The 20,562-nt window shown below is 32.9% G+C and overlaps 1 protein-coding gene across 5 annotated transcripts in view; it reads left to right on the top strand.

Moving 5' to 3' along the window:
• NOVA1 (NOVA alternative splicing regulator 1) overlaps positions 1–17,931 on the top strand; it is a 148,825-nt gene extending 130,894 nt beyond the window's left edge. For all 5 annotated transcript variants that reach the window (XM_077908819.1, XM_077908818.1, XM_077908821.1 and 2 more), the window contains one exon: positions 14,856–17,931. In XM_077908819.1, coding sequence (XP_077764945.1) covers positions 14,856–15,860 — 1,005 coding nt within the window. In that variant the 3' untranslated portion in view covers positions 15,861–17,931. The remainder of the gene's footprint in view (positions 1–14,855) is intronic.
• Positions 17,932–20,562: the final 2,631 nt, after the last annotated feature.

Below are 20,562 nucleotides of genomic sequence, written 5' to 3'. Positions count from 1 at the left end.
GAATTAACACAAAGTTAGCCAGTGAAACATAATAGAGATTTCAGAAATCCAAGTACATATGAAAATTTACTGTATTTTATTATATATTAAGAAAGGTAGTATCACTTAGGGGTTAAGAGAACTGTGATCTGGAGTCCTAATTCCCTGGCTTCAAATCAAATCTTTGCCACTTCCTAATTTTCTTATTTGAGGGCCAAGATTATGAAAAGGCACTTTACAGAAGAGGAAATGAAAATATCCAATGAACATATGAAAGCATGTTTAACCTCATGAGGCATCAAGGAAATATTAATCAACATCACAAGATTATTTTTTTTTACCAATTAGATAGACTTCTATGTGTGTTAATAATACCCATATATTGGGAACACAAAAGTCTGTGTGTATGTGCATGCATTTGTTTATAAATTAAAAGTGGCTGGCACAGATGTAGGAAATAATCATTCTTATACGATGTTGATGTAAGAAATGTTACAAAATTGCAGCTTTTGAGATTCTATCCAGTAAAACTTAAAGCACCAATACATAGGAATATAGAGACAAGGATGTATATATCACAGTATTATTTGCACTGGCAAAAGTTAGGAAACAGCCTGACCTCTTAACAGGAGAGTAACTGAATAAATTATGGTATTGCAGAATATTATGTGGTGAAGCTATTAAAAGTAATGAGTTAGAGCCTCATAAATTGGCCTAGAATAGTGTTTGTAATATATTATCTAAAGAATATTAAGCTGGTAAGAAACATATGGCCCTATGTTTAATAGTCAAAAAACATCTTGAGTTCATGTATCATCAGGGTGATGACAAGAAATATGAACATTTTTAACTTACTCTGTTTATATCTCTACTTTGTTTTTAAAATCTTAACTATGAGAATGTAAAACAAGATGGAGAAAATAATGACTTCAGTTGTGGTATATACTCCGCTTTTAAGAATATAAAGTGGGAATTTCCCAAGAGGAAAATTGGACTGTCTTTGACATTATATATCTGTTTGAGCTACTTGGTTCCTTCTTTTTCTAGTTGCGGATTGCTTTATTGAGGATTTTCAAGAAGGGTCATGAGAAAGGGTTCAGGCCTGGAGGAGGCACTTAATGACTATAAAGAAATGAAAACTTTCATATTTTAAAGTTATGTCAAATTAAATGATTGATATTTGTGATAGTTTTCTTCATTCTTTCTTAATTCATCTCTCAAAGGTTCTCAGTCCTAGCTTCAGTCAAAATTACCTATGGAGATACTTATTTAACAGGGCTAGCACAAGATTGGACGTCTATATTTAAAGAGCTAGAGAAATGCTTTCTGAAGCTGTTTACTGTATGAAAACTGCATCGTAGTTGACTCAAATCATGATGATTGTGTACTATACAATGCTGCTTCTCTCAAACTTTATCAAGACTTTTTTCATGAGATAACACACTTTATCTGAAAATTATTAAAGAAAAAATACTTGATTTGTGCAAAAGCTGAAGGGTAGGTATTAGGTTCAGCATTGAGAATGGTAGAATTTACTAACTAGAATTTACTAACTAGTATTTACTAACAGTATAATTTAAATCTGAAGGGTTATTATACAAAGGATGATTATCTTTTCAGATACCAGTAGTAGCCTTTGACGATTATCAGGTATGTTTAGGAGTTCTCTTACCTTGGGGATCTTTATATGCAGATTACAGTAATATTTTTTTAAGATGATTTAGCAATACTCTTGCCCAAAATTATGGAAAAGGATTAAATGAGTACTTCCTGACCATATTCATTCCATTGCAAACTTCTAAGTTTGTTAGTTTGCTATGCTGTAGATAGTGTTCTTCACACCCAGTGTTGGGATAAATCAGAGGGCAAGTTAAGAATTGCTGCTGAAAGCACATAATTTATATTTTCATAACATGCTATATGGTAAATACCAGATTATATGACCTTCCAAAGTCTCTTTTGAGGTATGATTTCATCTGAGGATATATTCATGTTTATGGAAAGTCTAGGGTTTTTCAGTTATTTTGATTGAAGAAAGTGACAGATTTGTAATACTCTGTCTTTCTGGACTACCTCCTAGGTAAAAGTGGTTTATGTATCTTATCAACGTTTTCCTTGCAGTCATGGCTATAGTAGTTCTTATACCACAGCATGTTCTCTAGACAGAACGTTATACACGCATTTAGATAGAAGCTCTTAATGCTCTTTATTCCAGAATGTGTATCAGTCTTCTTCTTTTTTTTTTTTTTTAAGATTTTATTTATTCATAGAGACACACACAGAGAGAGAGAGAGGCAGAGACACAGGCAGAGGGAGAAGCAGGATCCATACAGGAAGCCTCACATGGGACTGGATCCTGGGTCTCCAGGATCACACCCCAGGCTGCAGGAGGCACTAAACCGCTGTGCCACGGGGGCTGCCCTGTATCAGTCTTCTTGCTGTGTGTGTGTGTGTATGTGTACAGCTCAATAGAATTTTTTTCTAATCTTTCAAATAAAGCCACATAAAAGGGATAGTTATCAAGCTTATTTTCGACATTTTAATTTTCTTTTTACAATCTTTAGAAATAGGAATGAATGTCTTTACATGTTCTTTCAAACAAGAGTAGTTTTGCCAGATTAGAGAATTTTATTCCTGCTCTCTATAGAATAAAAAGTTACTTCTCCTTGTTGGCTTTTCTAATTTTTTATCTTTGATTAAGGAATATTCTAGGAGATCCTAAGTTGATGTTTTACATCTTTTCTTCTGAACCTAATGGCTTTATAATTCATTTTATTAAGCATTTGATTTAACTATTGTTTTTTCTTCAATTAGATGATAGTTTTTTCACTTAATCTTTGAAAATATTTTTTGGAAAAGGAAATATTCTATTTCATTAACTAACTGCAAATTGTTTTTAGCCAAATAATAGAAGTTATAAAATTAATTTATTTTTATTTATGATTAATTAAATATTAGAAGTGAACCTCTTCAGTCCATATATGGGGGAAAAGCTTATTTTTGTGACTAATAATAAAGTTTGTTAAGCTACAGACATTATTTTGTAGCCTTATGTTTAGTTAATATTTGTTTATCCCAAGTGTTAATCAAATAATAATTCGTGAAATTTTCATTTTCTTAACAACAGTCATTTGTGACAGTAAATTATCAAACTTTACGAGTAAGATTCTGAACTGCAAACATATATTATGGCTTCAGAAAAATAGTTGATAAAACTAAATATAAGAAATGTGGTATTAGCATGATTAGTAAATTTAAAATACCTACAAGCACTGACATTTGATTTCAGTAATATCTTAAATCATGTAAGAAATATGGCACATCAGTCTTTTCAAACATAGTTGAGACATTTATTTCTAAAAATATCTAATTAGTTTGGTTATATCTTAGTGTGTCAAATCAATCCATGAATAAACTCAGAATTTTAAAAGGCTTTAAATTCCAAAATTACCTTTGTGGTTTTTGTAAACAGGCATTTATTTTAATTACATGAGTCTTATTTAAAACTGTTATTTTAAAGTTCCTTATCTTAAAATTTAAAAGAATATTCTAAATCTCCTTTCTCTCATTTCTCAGCTAATTTTATAATATAAATTTCAATATTAAGTAGTCTTTATATCATCTAACTGTAACCTTCGTAAGGGTGAGATCTTATCCTTTTTATTTACTTCTATAAAATCTTCAACATCTGGAACAGTGCATAGTATATAATAGGCACTGAATAAATAATTGTGTAGTGAATAGCAGAAATGTACTAAAACTATTTTAAATAAATTGTTTATTTTGCTTTTTTTTGTATTTTTTTATTGGAATTCAATTTGCCAACATATAGCATAACAACCAGTGCTCATCCGTTTATTTTGCTTTTGCAGGATTTATTTATTCAGCATCCTAATTTGGGAGTAATTTTGTTATTTCCTTTTGTTACATTGCTTTTAAAATATTAAAATAAGGGAAAAGTTTATATGGTAAAGGAAAAAAAACACACCTGAAATTCAGCCTCTATTATTCCTGTCATTTGTTTTACCTGCATATAATTTTACACTATTTAATCCAAACCAAACATATTTTAGGATTTTGTGTTATTTTCCACATTATTTTACAACTGCATATAGTGCCTGTGCACTGTTCTGTGCGTATGATGTTTTCTGTGTTTTGGATTATTTCCCAGAAGGATCACAAGAAGAGAGAAACTAAGGTAAAGATTATGCTCATTTTATAATTTAATGTATACTATAGTGTGATCTCCAAAAGGCAATATACTGCCCTACATTTTTTTTTTTAAGAAAGACCAGTCCTGGTTCACTTTTTTTTATTGATTAATTTTGCTGATCTACTTTGAAAATTTTTTACTGATTTTAGCAGGGTATTTTCTTGTCAAACACAATTCTTTACTGTTCACTGTTTAATGAATTATTTACTTTCACCATCTCCTAGACTACCCTATCCATTCCTGTTGCTTTACGTAATTATCTCGGTGTTAACTCTCAAATTTCCTCCGATCTCTGGACCTACTTGGTATCACCACTTAGATGTCTGATGGGGATTTCAAACTTAAAATATCCAAAACAATTCTTGATTCCCTCTCTCCTATCTCTTGTCCCTTTTTATCATTCACTTCCATGAACACAGTCCCTACTTTAATGTTCATAGCTATTTTTCACTTTTTTAAAAAAAGATTTTATTTATTTATTCATAAGAGACACAGAGAGAGAAGCAGAGACACAGGCAGAGGGAGAAGCAGACTTCCTGCAGGGAGCCCGATGTGGCACTGGATCACTGGACTCCAGGATCACGCCCTGGGCCAAAAGCAGGCACTAAACCGCTGAACCACCCAGGCATCCCTGTTTTTCACTTTTTAAATTGATATTACAACCTTTAAAATACAAAATTAAAATCTTTAGTTTTCATATTAAAAACCCAAATGTTTCAAATACATTTTTTCACTAATCAGAATTACGAATACTAAACATCATATTATATATACTCTGAAAGAGCTGATCTAAGAAGAGATGGCTTAAAATAGTAATAGTAATAATAATTTCTAAGAGACTTTGGATGATTTGAAACATGGACAATGAGACAAATAGGACTTCCAGAAATTAAACCTCATTTTAGTAAAGTATATTTTAGTAAGCATTAAGATGACAGTGCTCCACATTATTTTCATCTGTAAATAATAAGCTGTCCTAAAGTGTTTTATCATTTACAACCCTTGTGGTTTATTTATAATTATTTGATTTCTAGTATTTTTCTCTTTTGACATAATTATGTCTAGAGTGCTTAGCGTCTCGACAGAAATAGTTAAAAGTGCTTTTCTTTTCCTTGTTCTTACCTATAAAAAGATTATTTTTCTGATTTTTCTTATACTTAAGTGTATTCCTCTCTGGAATGTGATGTGATGTATCTTTAAATTACGTAGCAGTCATCAGAAGAAATAAAAACTTCTAATAATGCTTCAAGGGGCAACATGAAATAATGTATTAAGTAAAAAATAGTTAAGTTAAACTTTATTTGCCTTTAGAAATTTCATGGGGATTATCATTCATTTTCTGTCTTCCAGAGAGACACAAAAAAGCAGTGTACAGTCTGTCATTCTCTCTCATATCTAACAGCCAGAGGGACAAGTAAAGTAAGGCCCTTTGAAAGAATATGTAAAATGAAGTACTATCTCCAAAAACCTTTTAGAGTTAATTATTCTGAGGTAAAAATGTAATTGCTTGAAGCAAGACAAGGGAGAGGAGTTAATTGCACCAGTTATGAATTGTGATTATGACTCAGTAGAACCTATCATTTTAGTCATGTTATTAATTGTTCCAGCTCATCACTTAATTAAGTAAACACAGATATATTTGTATTCTGGACTTTTAGAACCAACTTGACGACATTTCTTATGACTAAAAAAGCCTAGCCACAAAACCTTAGTGAATAAGAAACTACAAATTATCATAGAAAAACATAATCAGTGAAAATTTAAGAAAAAGGCAAATAGTACATATTTAAAAATTTTATTATTATAATCTTAGTGATTTTTTTCTCTTTTTTTTTTACATTTTCAGGGTATATCTTTTTTCTTCTATTTATGTTTTTAATGTTTCAAGATTTATTTAAATCCCAGTTAACATAGAGTGTAATATTAGTTTCAGGTGTACAATATAGTAATTCAACACATCCATACAATTTACTTATCATAGCAAGTGTGTTTCTTAATCCCCATCACCTATTTTATTCATTCCCCCCACACACGCCCAGCCACCTCCCCTCTGGTAACCATCAGTTCTCTATAGTTCACTTCTTGGTTTTGCCTGCCTCCTCTTTCTTTTCCCTTTTTTTTTTTTTTTTTTTTTGTTTGTTTCTTCAATCCCACTATGAGCGAGATCATATGATATTTGTATTTCTCTGATTTTATTTCGCTTCAGTCTAGCTCCATCCACGTCATTGCAAATGGCAAAATTTAATTCTTTTTATGGCTGGGTAATATCCCATTGTATATCTATACCACATCTTCTTTATGCATTCATCAGTCACTGGATACATGGCTGGTTCCATAATTTGACTATTGTAGATAACACTTTACTATAAACATTGGAATGCAAGAATCCTTTTGAATTAGTATTTTTGTATTCTTTGGGTAAATACCTAGTGTTGCGATTGATGGATCGTATGGTAGTTCTATTTTTAACTTTGTGAGGAACCTCCATGCTGTTTTCCAGAGTGGTTGCACCAGTTTACATTCCCACCAACAGGGCAAGAGAGTTTCCCTTTTTCCACATCCTTGCCAACATCTGTTGTTTCTTGTGTTGTTGATTTTAGCCATTCTGACTGGTGTGAGGTGATATTGTAGTTTTGATTTGTATTTCCCTGATGATCAGTGATGTTGAGCAACTTTTCATGCATCTGTTCATCTTCTTTGGAAAATTGTCTATTAATATCTTCTGCCTGTTTTTAATTGAATAATTTGTTTTTTTAGGTTTTGAGTATGATAAGTTCTTTATAGATTTTTGGATATTATCCCTTTATCAAATATTTCATTTGCAAATATCTTCTCCCATTTTGTAGATTGTCTTTTAGTTCTGCTGATTGTTTCCTTTGCTATGCAGAAGCTTTTACTTTGATGAGATCCCAGTAGTTTATTTTTGCTTTTGTTCCCCTTGCCTAGAGAGATATATCTAGAAAGAAGTTGCTGTGGCCCATATCAAAGAGATTACTGCCTGTGTTCTCCTCTAGGATTTTTATGGTTTCATGTCTCACGTGTAGGTCATTAATCCATTTTTTTATTTATTTTTGTGCATGGTATAAGAAAGTGTGAGAAAGTTTCATTCTTTTCATGTTGCTGTCCGGTTTTCCCAACACCATTTGTATGAACTACCAAAACTGAAACCGGAAAAAATAGAAAACTTGAACAGAACAATAACCAGTGAAGAAATTGAACCAGTAATCAAAAACTCACAAGAAATAAAAGTCCAGAGCCAGATGGCTTCACAGGTGAATTCTACCAAGCATTTAAAAGAAGAGTTAATACCTGTTCTTCTCAAACTATTCCAAAAAAAAGAAAAGGAAGGAGAACTTCCAAATTCATTCTATGAGGCCAGTATCACCCTGAGAAAGGTGATAAAGCAGATAAAGACTCCACTAAAAAAAGAGAACTATGGGCCAATATGTGATGAATGTAGACACAAAAACCCTCAATAAAATACTAGAAACCAAATCCAACAATACATTAAAAAAAATAGTTCACCATGATCAAGTGGGATTTGTTTGTGGGTTGCAAGACTGATTCAGTTTTCACAAATCAATGTGATACACCACACTAATTAAAAAAAAGGATAAGAACCATATCATTTTCAATAGATGCAGAAAAAGCATCTGACAAAGTGTAACATCCATTCATAATGTTAGTGTTTTTTAAATGACCATAAATCTGAGTGTGACTAATGTCAGTGATTTGATGACTAAAACATCTATACATTTATCTTTTGTGTATTTCAGCATAGTTGTAATATATTCTTTGAATTATTTTTTTATAGTCTTGAGGTTTTTTTTGTTTTTGTTTTTGTTTTTTACACTTATCATGCTATGAATTCACAGGGAATGGGTTCCCGCAGCTCAGGTTCCTTTCCACTCATTCTCACAAAATATGCTTCTCTGGATGGGGCAGACTGACATTTCAGTTGAACTCAAGTACCTTTCTCTTTGGCTTCCTTTTTCTGATCATTTTCCTTCACTTCAGGAAGTGCTTAATATGCTCAATACGTACATTAATTCTCTTGGCAAGAATCTTGCCCTTAACTTGTTTGTTTACAACAATGTCAACAGCATGCTGAGGAACATTGTAGACTTCCAATTTTGCCATGGTAACATTTGTGGGGCATTACTTTTTGAACAATACCCATTCCTTTGATGTCCACAATGTCACCTTTCTTGGAGATTCACATATATGAGACCAAAGGATCAACTCCCCACGTTTTCTTAAAGGCCTAGAGAACATATAGCATGGAAAGAACAGTGTGGGAATATAGGTAGATGACATTTCAGTCAGTTGGACCAAATGAATCAATAATAAGCAAAGACATGGAAAAATGACTAATAAAGAGTATATCCAAGAACTAGAAGGTAAAGTTTGGATTCAGCGTGGTATACCAGTCTTAAAAGATGAGGTTGGAAAGGCAAGTCAAGGACAGGATATAGAGAATTTGGAATGTCTACATAAGAATTCTAGATAATTCGGTGGATAACTGAATGGGGGAGTGGTCACTGACAGCTATTGAGTAGGGTTTTTTATAACGATAAAATAAAAGCTCTTCATCCATAATCTTACCAAGTTGCCTGATTTTACAGATGATGAAACTGAAGTGATTTGACAAAGGTCACATACAGAGCCAGAGTGAGGGCCTGTATCTTTGAATGCCTATTCTAGATCCTTTTTATTATACCACACATTTCTTCAGATAGGATAAAGTAGTTGGTCTGGGCAAGAAGCATTTCAGGGAGAGAAAAATAAACAGTACAATAACAGAATGTGGATCTAGAGAGCAAGAAAAGGCACAGATGGCTCCCAGGTTTGAAACCTGGTATTGGCTGTGGTGGGGGAAGAACAGGTGAAGATATATAAGACAGCATGGTATTTTACAATAATATTATGCATGCTTATGAAAGCTGTATTGCCTTTGATTTGGTTATCAAAAAATGAGTAGATTAAATAGACTAGTAGAGAGAAGAGTTGCTATTTTTATTCTATTTGGATACTTGTGTTCATGTAACAGTCTTGTAAATATTTTGTTTAATCAGTACTTTCCAGGAAGGCAGTTATTTATGTGTATAAAAATCTATAATCAAAAGATACAAGGTTTTCAATTTACTTTGGTCATCAATTCAATATGGATCCCCAAAATGACACATACATCTTCTTCATTGGACACTACAAAATGGTCCTTGGTAGCTTAAAGTGTAATACATCGGGGAAATGATAGAGACTTATTCTGTTAGATCATGTAGGGTATATCTTGGTAAAAGGTAAATTAAGGAATACATTTGTGTTTCTTTACCAGAGCTGTAATGTTTTGACTTTTAGAGCATCAAGAGGTACAACAGATGTCAGTATTTCATTTGGATAGGCAAATAATATATGATATAACAAGAATGTAAAAACATTTTCTAATATACTACTTGGCTGTTTATAAACTACAGAAACCCAACACAAATTATATTGATCTGTGCTAGCTTTAGACATGGTTAGATTCAGATGCCAAAATGCTGTCAGAAATTTTTCTCCTTCATTTCTGTAGTCTCTTTTATCTAGGTTAACTTTATTTTAGTCAGGTTCTTCTTTCCATAGGGTGACAAGATAGTCACTAGTAATGTCAGGCTTGTGCTCTGATAGATTAGAAACACAATTATCTCTGTCCTAACAGTTTTACCAAATTCTCAGTTTCACTCATTGGACCATTCTGGGCTATGTGCATAGTCCCAAATAGTAACTGCCAGGGGTATGGAAATTGTGATGTGTGAGGCTCTGTTATGTTTCCACTAGTAGAGTCTTAGAAAGTTGTCAGCCTTACCTGAAGCACATGTACTAAGAGTGAGAGGGTGTTCCCCAAAGGAAAATTAGGTTCTGTTGCCAGAGGGAAGATCAGCACTGTTAAATGAATGAAATAATAAATGAAAGGTATCCACTGTTGATAGGCATTGCTTTATAAATATATGTCCATGCATATGTGGTACATAATATGGCAGCCCTAAATAATCCATACTATTAATTGAGATCGTTTAAATTATAATGGAGCTTGTTTTGAATTTATATGAAAGTATGGCTTTGCGAAATAAATAATTTTCCTGTCATGATGATGAAGAATTATGATGACTACAGACACTTACATTGCTTTATAAGACAATAATGAATTTTAATTCTTATTTGGCTAAGACTGAATTTGTTTTGCTTAATATTTATTTTTAATCAGAAACATATCAACATTAAAACCTACCTAATTGTAATTTTTAATACTTTTCATAGGATTCCCATAGAGGTTCTTCTTTGGCTGTACATAGAAAAATAGCCATTTTATTACCTTTTTTCTCAAAAATCACTTGATACTAATAAAATTAGCATAATTATATTGTTAATCTTAGCTCATAGTTATCTCATAGTCCATAATTTTAAATCTAGGAATAGAGAAAACTTAAGTAAACATTTTTTTTTCTTAAAAAAAATACTTAAGGGGCACCTGGGTAGCTCAGTAGGTTTAAGCATCTGCGTTTGGCTCAGGTCATGATCCCAGGACCCTCGGAGGTTTAGTATATAATAGTATAGATTATTTAGGGCTGCCATATTATGTACCACATATGCATGGACATATATTTATAAAGCAATGCCTATCAACAGCGGATACCTTTCATTTATTATTTCATTCATTCAACAGTGCTGATCTTCCCTCTGGCAACAGAACCCTACATCAGGGCTCCCTCATGAGGGAGTCTGCTTCTCCCTCTCCTGCTCCTGCCTCCGCACATTCTCTCTCTCTTTCTGTCTCTCTCTCTCGTACTCTCTAATAAATGAATAAAATCTTAAAAAAAAAAAACAATACTTAGGCACATGATCACTATTGAAATGGGTTTAGGTGTGAATGGGAATCCACCAACATAGAACAGAGACCTATCTTTTCAAGAATGTCTGATAGTAAAGAGCAGGATTCTTACAGAACAAAAATGTGAAAGACGTTTAGATAAATATAATCATTGTGTCTCAAAGATTTTCTTACTCCTTCTCCTTCCAGTTAGGTTTTGTGTCTACTGTGTAGTCTTCATGTACATGTACCAGCACTTTTAAGACTTCACTGCCCTGTTACATTTACATATCTTTTTCTACACCTAATCTAAAAGTTCCATAAAGGCAGGAGCAGCATCATATATATCCTTTACCTCTAACTCCCAACAGAGGACCCGGACCACTCAGTAAACATTCCATAAAAGATTGAATTGATGGTAGCAACTTTAGAGCATAGTTCTGAGAACTGACTTGTAGCTGTCAACAGTATATCTATTTTGTTGGTGTATGTGACACCGTATAATTTATACGCTAATTAGAATCCAGGCTTTTTTTTTAATTCCTCTCAATTTTCCACCCTTTTTTGCTCTCCCGTACCCCACCCAGTATTCAGTAGCCCACCATTTCCAAGTTTCCACACTGGTGCCTCACCTCTTGGCTCTGACCTGACATATAAAATGGAACTAGAACTCTACTTTTTCTGAGATGTTATGCAAATTGATTAATTTTTCTTTTTGTCTCACTTTATTCTTTTCAGAGAGTTTGTTTCCTATTTGTGTCCATGTTAGATTAAGTGTGAAAATAGATACATTTTTTTTTAATTCTTCAAGGAAAAAAGTATAAATCAAAGAGGTTTTTCATTTCCTTGGGTCAAAAGTAAAAATTAAGTGACATATTCCCTTTGCTAGGCTATTAAGTATTTATATTTTTAAATTTGGAATTTAATTAACTTTTATATTTATATTTTCTTTAATTCGTTAATTTAATTTCTGAGATCAGTAACCTTATACAGAATTATTACTATCTAAAGTTAGGAAGTGTTACTATAAATATTAATATGCAATAATTAATATCTTCCCTTAAATCATAACACACCTTTACTTAGTTATATGTGAATAAATGTAAGTTCTACCAACAAAATTTTGGAACCACAACACTATTTATAAAATAGCAGTTATGGTGACAGTACTTTATATAAAATCATTTCAAATAGTTAAAACTAAAATCCAGGGACTAGTACTTACTATATGAAGATATCTTTTTTTGTGTGGGCTAACAGTAATTCTAATTAGAAGGACATCTTTAATATAAAGATAGATGGCATGATGTCATTTTTCAATTTCCAAAGAGATTTTTTTGGAAGGTGTTTACTGATATGAGAGGTTCACACACCATTTCTGAACTATATGTTATTTCAGAATTTTTGAATATGGAAAAGAAAGAAAAATGAAAAAGGGTAAAAGCAAGAAAAGAGAAGACAAATGTGTAATAATAGAAATGCTGTGCACACGTTTGCAAGTTCTTTTGAAAGGATAGAACTAATACTAGACTTTAAAAAAAAAGCTGTGGAGATGCAGTAAATATAGTAGGAGACTGATGTGGAGTATAGTAGAAATTAGTATCATTTTCACGCATCTCATAAAAGCTTAAGGTGATTTTAGGATGGATGTTGTGTATTTATATATTTCATTTATTTTTATTATCAGTCTATAGGAGCATTCCCATAGTTAACCCTTCATGTGTTCTTTTTTTCTTGATTTATAATCATGCAGGTAATCATAATATTGGGCAAAAACAATAGTGATGTTAAAATTTTAAATAATTTAAAAACAACTCTTTTAAAAATTATGGTTAATATATTTCTCTTCATAAAAATTATGTTAAAACATAAGAATTAAATTTAAAACTACAGTTTGCCATATATGTGTTTTCAACTATATAAAAATGTTCTGATTTTGAAAAGAAGTACTTATTTATAAAATATAATCATATTTAACAGATATTTAAAATCTTTTAAGATTTACTTTTAAGTAAATTTTCTCAGTACTTCATGTGTGCAGGATAAAATGTAAGGATTTCTAATTTATCTTTATAATTAGTGTAAGAAGTAATCATGGTTAAACTTTCTAATTCTAATACTTTAACATACTGCAGCATTTTAGACAAATGATTTTCTACAAAAAAGTCTATGAACAAAATTAACAACATGTTTTAAAAAATTATTTCTCAGCCTGCTTCTTGGAACTGAATGCACCTAATCAGGAGGAATATGAAGGATATATTTGACATTCCTAAGAAATGTTTCTAGAAAACTCAGCTTGTTTTCAATAAAATGAAATTATTTTATAGACAAATTAGAATGAAACAAAATCTCATTCCTATAAACTGTATGTGTGAAAAGAAAAGTTGGGTGTGTGTGTGTACATGAGTGTTAATACATGTAAACATATTTATGAGGTGACCCAGTATAGAATTTGAATTTATACTCTGACTGCTTGCTCCTTTCAAGAGCACAATTGCTAGAAATGCATGGTGGCATTTCTTTAATATATTTTTACCCAGATCTGTGTTTTCAAGATAACATGACAATACTTGCTAAAAACTAGCTAATGCATTATTTCAGAGAATATCTCTACCAAATCCCTGCTCACATTTCAACAAGTTGCTTCAACCTGCCCATTTTAATATCTAGAACAAGGAAAGCAATCCCTTCAGTGTTTTGCCAGTGACATAACACTCACAGTTTTTTATCTACCTGGAGAGTCATAAAACAGTGCCTGTGTATCTTTGTGCTGCCAAAATAAAATTTTTAATATTTATATTTTAATTTTAGGGTTTATAGAAAATATCATACTGATTTTATACTTTTTACAATAGTATTTGATTGTAATTAAATAAAATAGGCTAGGTTTTGGGGATGTATGTTTCAATACAAATTAGCTAAAATGCCTTTATATTCATATGGTCACATTGCATCATTGTAATTATTCCTGTGACTTCAGTAATTTTTTAGTAACCTTTGATAATATAATGGTGATCCCTATTTTTTTAAAATGTAACTGTGACTGCCAAAAAAGAGAATTACCTATCTAAGATAGTCTTTTTACAAATTTAAATACAACATCCAGGTAATATCATTCTCAAATCATTCTTCACCTACCTAAAGTGATTGAAATTTTTTGTATTAATTATTTAGAAATAGCTGTTATTTTTATGAAGTTCCATATTCTGTGCCAGTTTAGTTGAAAAATCAAAAATACTACTAGCAACAATTTTGTTGATCTCTGAAAATATTAGTCACGAAACAAGTAAGGCTTGAATAATACAAAAATTGCTAGGTGGTAAGGAACATGAAATTAATTTTCTGAAGGGACTCAAGCTAGAATTTTACTACTTTTATCTTTACAAACTTTGTATTATAATCCAGCACTCTTTGTTTTTATAGGTTTTAGATCGAAGGTATTCTTAAAGCTACAATAGGTTAAGAATATCAACAGTGTTTTTATTTTGGAGCTATATAAAAATGTTACCATTGATGTATAGTTATGATACCTTTTAAAAAAAATAGTTATTTCTTATAACTTCTACTGCAATGCACAAAGACTCCAGGAAATTTTTTAATAATTTTAAGCTGAAAATTGCTTTTCAGAAATTCTGATTTACAAGATAATTGTATTAAAATGCGATAAAAGTCACTTTAGAAGTTGTGATATTTCTCTTTCATAACTTATGTTTAAACTAATTTTCAATTTATTATTTTTTTAGGATAGCAAAGTAATATAATGTATATGTGCAAAACAGAAGTATTATTTATACGTATTTTTTTTAATTACAGGTAAAGATTATAGTTCCCAACAGCACAGCAGGTCTGATAATAGGGAAGGGAGGTGCTACTGTGAAGGCTATAATGGAGCAGTCAGGGGCTTGGGTGCAGCTTTCCCAGAAACCTGATGGGATCAACTTGCAAGAGAGGGTTGTCACTGTGAGTGGAGAACCTGAACAAAACCGAAAAGCTGTTGAACTTATCATCCAGAAGATACAAGAGGATCCACAGAGTGGCAGCTGTCTCAATATCAGTTATGCCAATGTTACAGGTCCAGTGGCAAATTCCAATCCAACCGGATCTCCTTATGCAAACACTGCTGAAGTGTTACCAACTGCTGCCGCAGCCGCAGGGCTATTAGGACATGCTAACCTTGCTGGCGTTGCAGCCTTTCCAGCAGTCTTATCTGGCTTCACAGGCAATGACCTGGTGGCCATCACCTCTGCACTTAATACTTTAGCCAGCTACGGATATAATCTCAACACTTTAGGTTTAGGTCTCAGTCAAGCAGCAGCAACAGGGGCCTTGGCTGCAGCAGCTGCCAGCGCCAACCCAGCAGCAGCAGCAGCCAATTTGTTGGCCACCTATGCCAGTGAAGCCTCAGCCAGTGGCAGCACAGCTGGTGGTACGGCGGGGACATTTGCATTAGGTAGCCTGGCTGCTGCTACTGCTGCAACCAATGGATATTTTGGAGCTGCTTCTCCCCTAGCTGCCAGTGCCATTCTAGGAACAGAAAAATCCACAGATGGATCAAAGGATGTAGTTGAAATAGCAGTGCCAGAAAACTTAGTTGGTGCAATACTTGGCAAAGGAGGGAAAACATTAGTGGAATACCAGGAGTTGACTGGTGCAAGGATACAGATCTCCAAAAAAGGAGAATTCGTACCTGGCACAAGGAATCGGAAGGTAACCATTACTGGAACACCAGCTGCAACACAGGCTGCTCAGTATTTAATTACACAAAGGATCACATATGAGCAAGGAGTGCGGGCTGCCAATCCTCAGAAAGTGGGTTGAGTGCCCCAATTATACATCAGATTGTTTTAACCCCTCCTTTACCCCATTTTCAAGAAGGATGTACTGTACTTTGCAGAAGTGAAGTTTTTCTGTTATTAATATATAATTATGCAAATGAATGCGACTATGTTGACAATGTGTATATGTAAATAATATGTGTTTTACCAGATGTTTCATAGAAAGAATTTTTTCTTGATCTGTTTTGTTCTCTATACTTTGCTTGTGTATATTTGTCAGAGGTGTTTCTAGTGTAAGATTTAAGCCTGCCATTTTACCAGCATTATTGTAGTTTAATGATTGAATGTAGACAGGGATATGCGTATAGTTTTCAGTATTAGTTCTAGATAACACTAAATTAACTACTGTTAGGTTGAGTATGGTGGGGTCAGTGACCTAAAATGGAGTGAGGCCAAAGCACTGTCATGTAAGTCTTACTTCCTGCTTAGGGCACAGTGAAGTAGGAAACAATATTTTGAAAATAAGTTTTAAATTTAAAATGATCAAAAAGCAATATAGTTGCATAAAAGCACTGTAAAATATTTAAAAGGTTAAAACTGTGGAAAATTATATTGGTAAGTTTACAGATCAATAAAAGCACCTGTTCTCCATCTGAACTAGACAATGGAAATAATGCTGCATGCTGGCCATGGCCCATTCTTCATCATTTGTAAGTTCAACAAAAGTTCTCACATGGAGTCCCACCTCTTCAGAGGTTTGTACATTTGTTTTTAAGCACTGAATTCACTACTGATCCCATCGCCTGGCCAGTAGAACAGTCATTACTCCATTAACATCCTCACTGTTTAGACACATAACTGTGGTACAGTGTATTGGAAATTTTATAAACAAAAGTGAAAGTGCCAACAAATTATTGATAGCTGATAATGTTTCATTATCTGCAACTGCTTGATAAGTATGTTGCATTTTAAGAGCTTATAATTGTGTATAATTTGTTAACACTAGAAACCTATTAGTATTGTGAATGTAGATTTTACTGTGAAGCTATCTGTGATTTAGCTGTTTGCTCCCATGATGGAGTCTTTGCAGCATGGCGCTAGCAGCCAATGCAGTTTCTAATACTCGGTAATTTGCATGTTTTGTGGAGCATTTTTATGTCACCAACCAGACAGTATTTCCTGCATGCTTATTTAGAAGAGGCAGTTTATCTTGAGAGGTAGTGTGATCTACCTTTGTCAGGCTTTTTGACAGGTCATTTCAAAGTAAGCCTTTGTTCCCAAGACCCAACAACTGTCACCCTCTTCTGTACCTCTCCTGAGTGCCAACTGTCCAGGCCATTTGACACACCATCTGTTAACCTCTGAGTTTGCCCACTCAAGGCCACTCATAGGGGCATCCATCCCCAAGCACCTCCTCATGCTGTGCATGCAGTCTTAAATTCAATGGACAAAAATAAAATGCTGGCTACCTCTGGATCATCTGGCTGAGCAACTGAATTACAAAAGAGAATTACTTCCATCTCAACTTCAACCCATTGATTACGTCCATCCTAGCAAGCTAAATGGCATCCCAGCTGCTCCTTTCTGTGCAACCAATTAAAGAACAATGAGTGTGATGCTCCATGTCTGAATTTCGTCCAGCCTCTCTCTGAACTGTGATCTTTGTCCTCATGAACTTTCCCTTTTGTTCATTGAACTATATGGACTCTTCATTTCATATTGATTTACTGTGCAATTTACTTTTGGACATTGAGAACTTGAAATTATTTCCTGATCCCTTCCCCTTCCACTATTAATAATTCATTTCTGTCAAACTGTAAGAGTAGATTCATATTTTTTTTTAGTTTTTAACATTGGACTGTTATTTCATTTAGAGTTCTCTATCTCTAAATATTTATTTAGAGAATGATTTTAAAAGGGAATGATATGCTTGTTTAAATGAAAGAGAAAAGCTGTAGTAAACTGTGTTAATTGGTAATGACTATTTATCGTCGATACTCTGTAGCTGTGTAAGTTTTGACAAATAGTGTATCTCGTGGAATCAGTGGTTAGCATTGCCGCTATTATATTTACTCATTTTATCATTATAAATGTGCTTAGTTCATCATGTAGCATCACTTGTCTCCCGTCTCATTTTTTCCTTGCATGTCACAAGTCTCAGATCATTTATAATACATTAACAGTAAATAATATCTATGTAAATTTCTTTCACCATGCTGTCTCAGAGTCAGCAGTGAACAAAGGCAAAGATTGGGGCCCCACTTAGTTGAAAAAGAGAAAGGAAGTGATCTAGGATGTGTATTAGAAGCATTTCAAATGTTGGGTCTTTAAAATGTTTTGTTCAGTCTTAGCAAATCTTCAACCTTTTATTTCAAAATTCCAGTAGTCCACTGTGGAGCCCATGCATTTCATCTGGAATTTAATGTTACTTTGAAGCCAAACCATTTAAACAATTATGTGTATTTTATTAGCTAGTATTGCTAAAAATGCACTCAGTTCGATTTTAATTGTAAATGGGAATTTTAAACTTTTGCTAGTTGGCATGGTTATATGTTAGTTAAATCTGAAAGCTAAATTGAAGATATTTACATTTTAATTTATGGTAACAGATAAGGGTTTGTGTGCATTATGTGTAAATCAGCTTCATGCTGTCTAAAAACTTATTCTCTGAAATTTATAGACCATGTAGAATTGATTTGTGATGTGATGCTTTAATTTACTGGAAGAAAATTAGTATGGCTTCAAACTGCCACAGGTAGGCATGTAACAATGGCTGTTCAGCTATACTGATCCAAAATGGAGAAAACTGATGATACAAGGGCCAAACATCTTATGAAATGCAACTATTTATAGACTTGTTTTGCTATAGGGAGGCTGGTGAACATGCTGAATACGAATTACCTCAGTTCTGCAGCTTTCTATGTCTTTTTAATGCATTCTGTTTCAGGGTCACTTTCAATCAATATTTCATTTACTTACTGAGATTGAATGGGCGCTCTGAGACACAGTGTGCTGTTTATCATACAGATTGGACACCTCATTCTAGATCCAAGATCTTTTCCTCAACACTGGGAGCTGTCCTTTCAGCACCACAAAATTACTGCTTGAAGTTGCATTGCAGTTTTTTTTTTTCCTTTATCACTGGGAGCTTTTCTTTCAGCACCACAACATTGCACCTAGACTTTTTAAAACGGCTGCCTTCCTCTTTGCACTGAAGACCAATTTCGTCTGCACTTCCAGTTATTGCTATTACCTGTAGGACTTTCAATCCTACTTCACCTCACCCACCCCACTCCTGAAACAGTTAAATGTATCTATTTCTGTGGAAGTCATTTTCTCATTGAATGATCAGAAACAAAGATAAATTCTAACCTGTAACGGCTCATTTCGACTCATTGCTTACAATAGATCTAAGCTCTTTTTTCTGCTTATTCGACTCCTTCCAGCTTCCCATCACATCTGTAACAAACTTTTAAAATTATATTGCCACACCACCATGCACAGCCTACCTGCACAGTAGAGATAGATTATTCCATCGTATTCAGATGGTTAACAGAGGTTAGCAAGTCCTGTATTATATATTTATATCGCTTTCTAAGAAAGTGCATATTAATGTTTACTTTAAGAATGTGTAAATGGTGCTATCAAGAATCTGATAAATTTTATCCCAGTTTTTTGTGTACCACTTCTAATGTATGAGATTTATTTTTCTATTGGAAAAAAATAAACAGTATGAAAGCATTAAATTGGTAGATTTTAGTAATTTAACAATGAATGGAATCACTATGTTACAGGCCCTATCTTTCCTTGGAAATTTTAATGGTGGTAATAGATTTCAACAAAGGTACTGATAATCACATTTTTTTAAGCCATTCTTATATTGCATTCTTGATTCATGTGCTGATTCCTCACTGAGTCCTTAAGTAAATTTTACTTACTGTAAGTCTTCTCCAAGAAGGGAATTCTTGCTTTCCAAGGCAGCAATTGAAAAGAATGAAAATATAATTTAATACTCTTTACATCACAGACACGATTTGAGAGCAGTTACTCTGTTAGTAGGAGAAATTCATCACTCATTAAATACAGGGCAAGCATGGCTATCCATAATAATTTTGGGTGCAATGCAGTCTTAGAAATTTAATGTACACACTTTATTTAAATGATGCAAACAGCCATATGAAATTGCACATGATTAGAAAGCAGAATGAATTCATTTTGCCTCCTGCTTGGTTTCTCATAAACATGAATACATAATACTGTTATGCACTGTTGTTCATAGATGTCTTATTACATAAAGGGTAAGTATCATTACTTTAACAGATTATTTTTGGAATTCTGCATGTTATTTTTTGTTTCATCAGATATGTGCCCCAATAAAATAACATTTTTTCCAAAAAAATGAAAGTATTAGAAAACTTGTCATGTTAATTTTGAAAAAAATGAAGTGTAGTGCATATTACTAGGTAGGATGTCATTCCACTGGTCTATATATTAAAAAAAAAAACTGTTCTTGAAAATTGAAGCATTACCTTGTGTAATTAATAAAGTAATCAAATCAGATTTGTAAATAAAATATTGTTTAAATCTAAAGTATTCAATATTTTGATTAGATTATTTTTTTAAGGAAAAATATTTAACGTGTATGTGCCGAATTTTTTTTTAAATAGTTTTTTATAATTGCAATGGAAGGGCAATTGTCTCATTACAAGTGGTACAGAAGCCAATACTTGGGTTACCATAGATAT

This window comes from Canis aureus, chromosome 9 (assembly GCF_053574225.1).
Source record: "Canis aureus isolate CA01 chromosome 9, VMU_Caureus_v.1.0, whole genome shotgun sequence".
Taxonomy (NCBI): domain Eukaryota; kingdom Metazoa; phylum Chordata; class Mammalia; order Carnivora; family Canidae; genus Canis; species Canis aureus.
The sequence above is the reverse complement of the archived record's forward strand: the minus strand, read 5'-3'. Positions and strand labels throughout refer to the sequence as shown.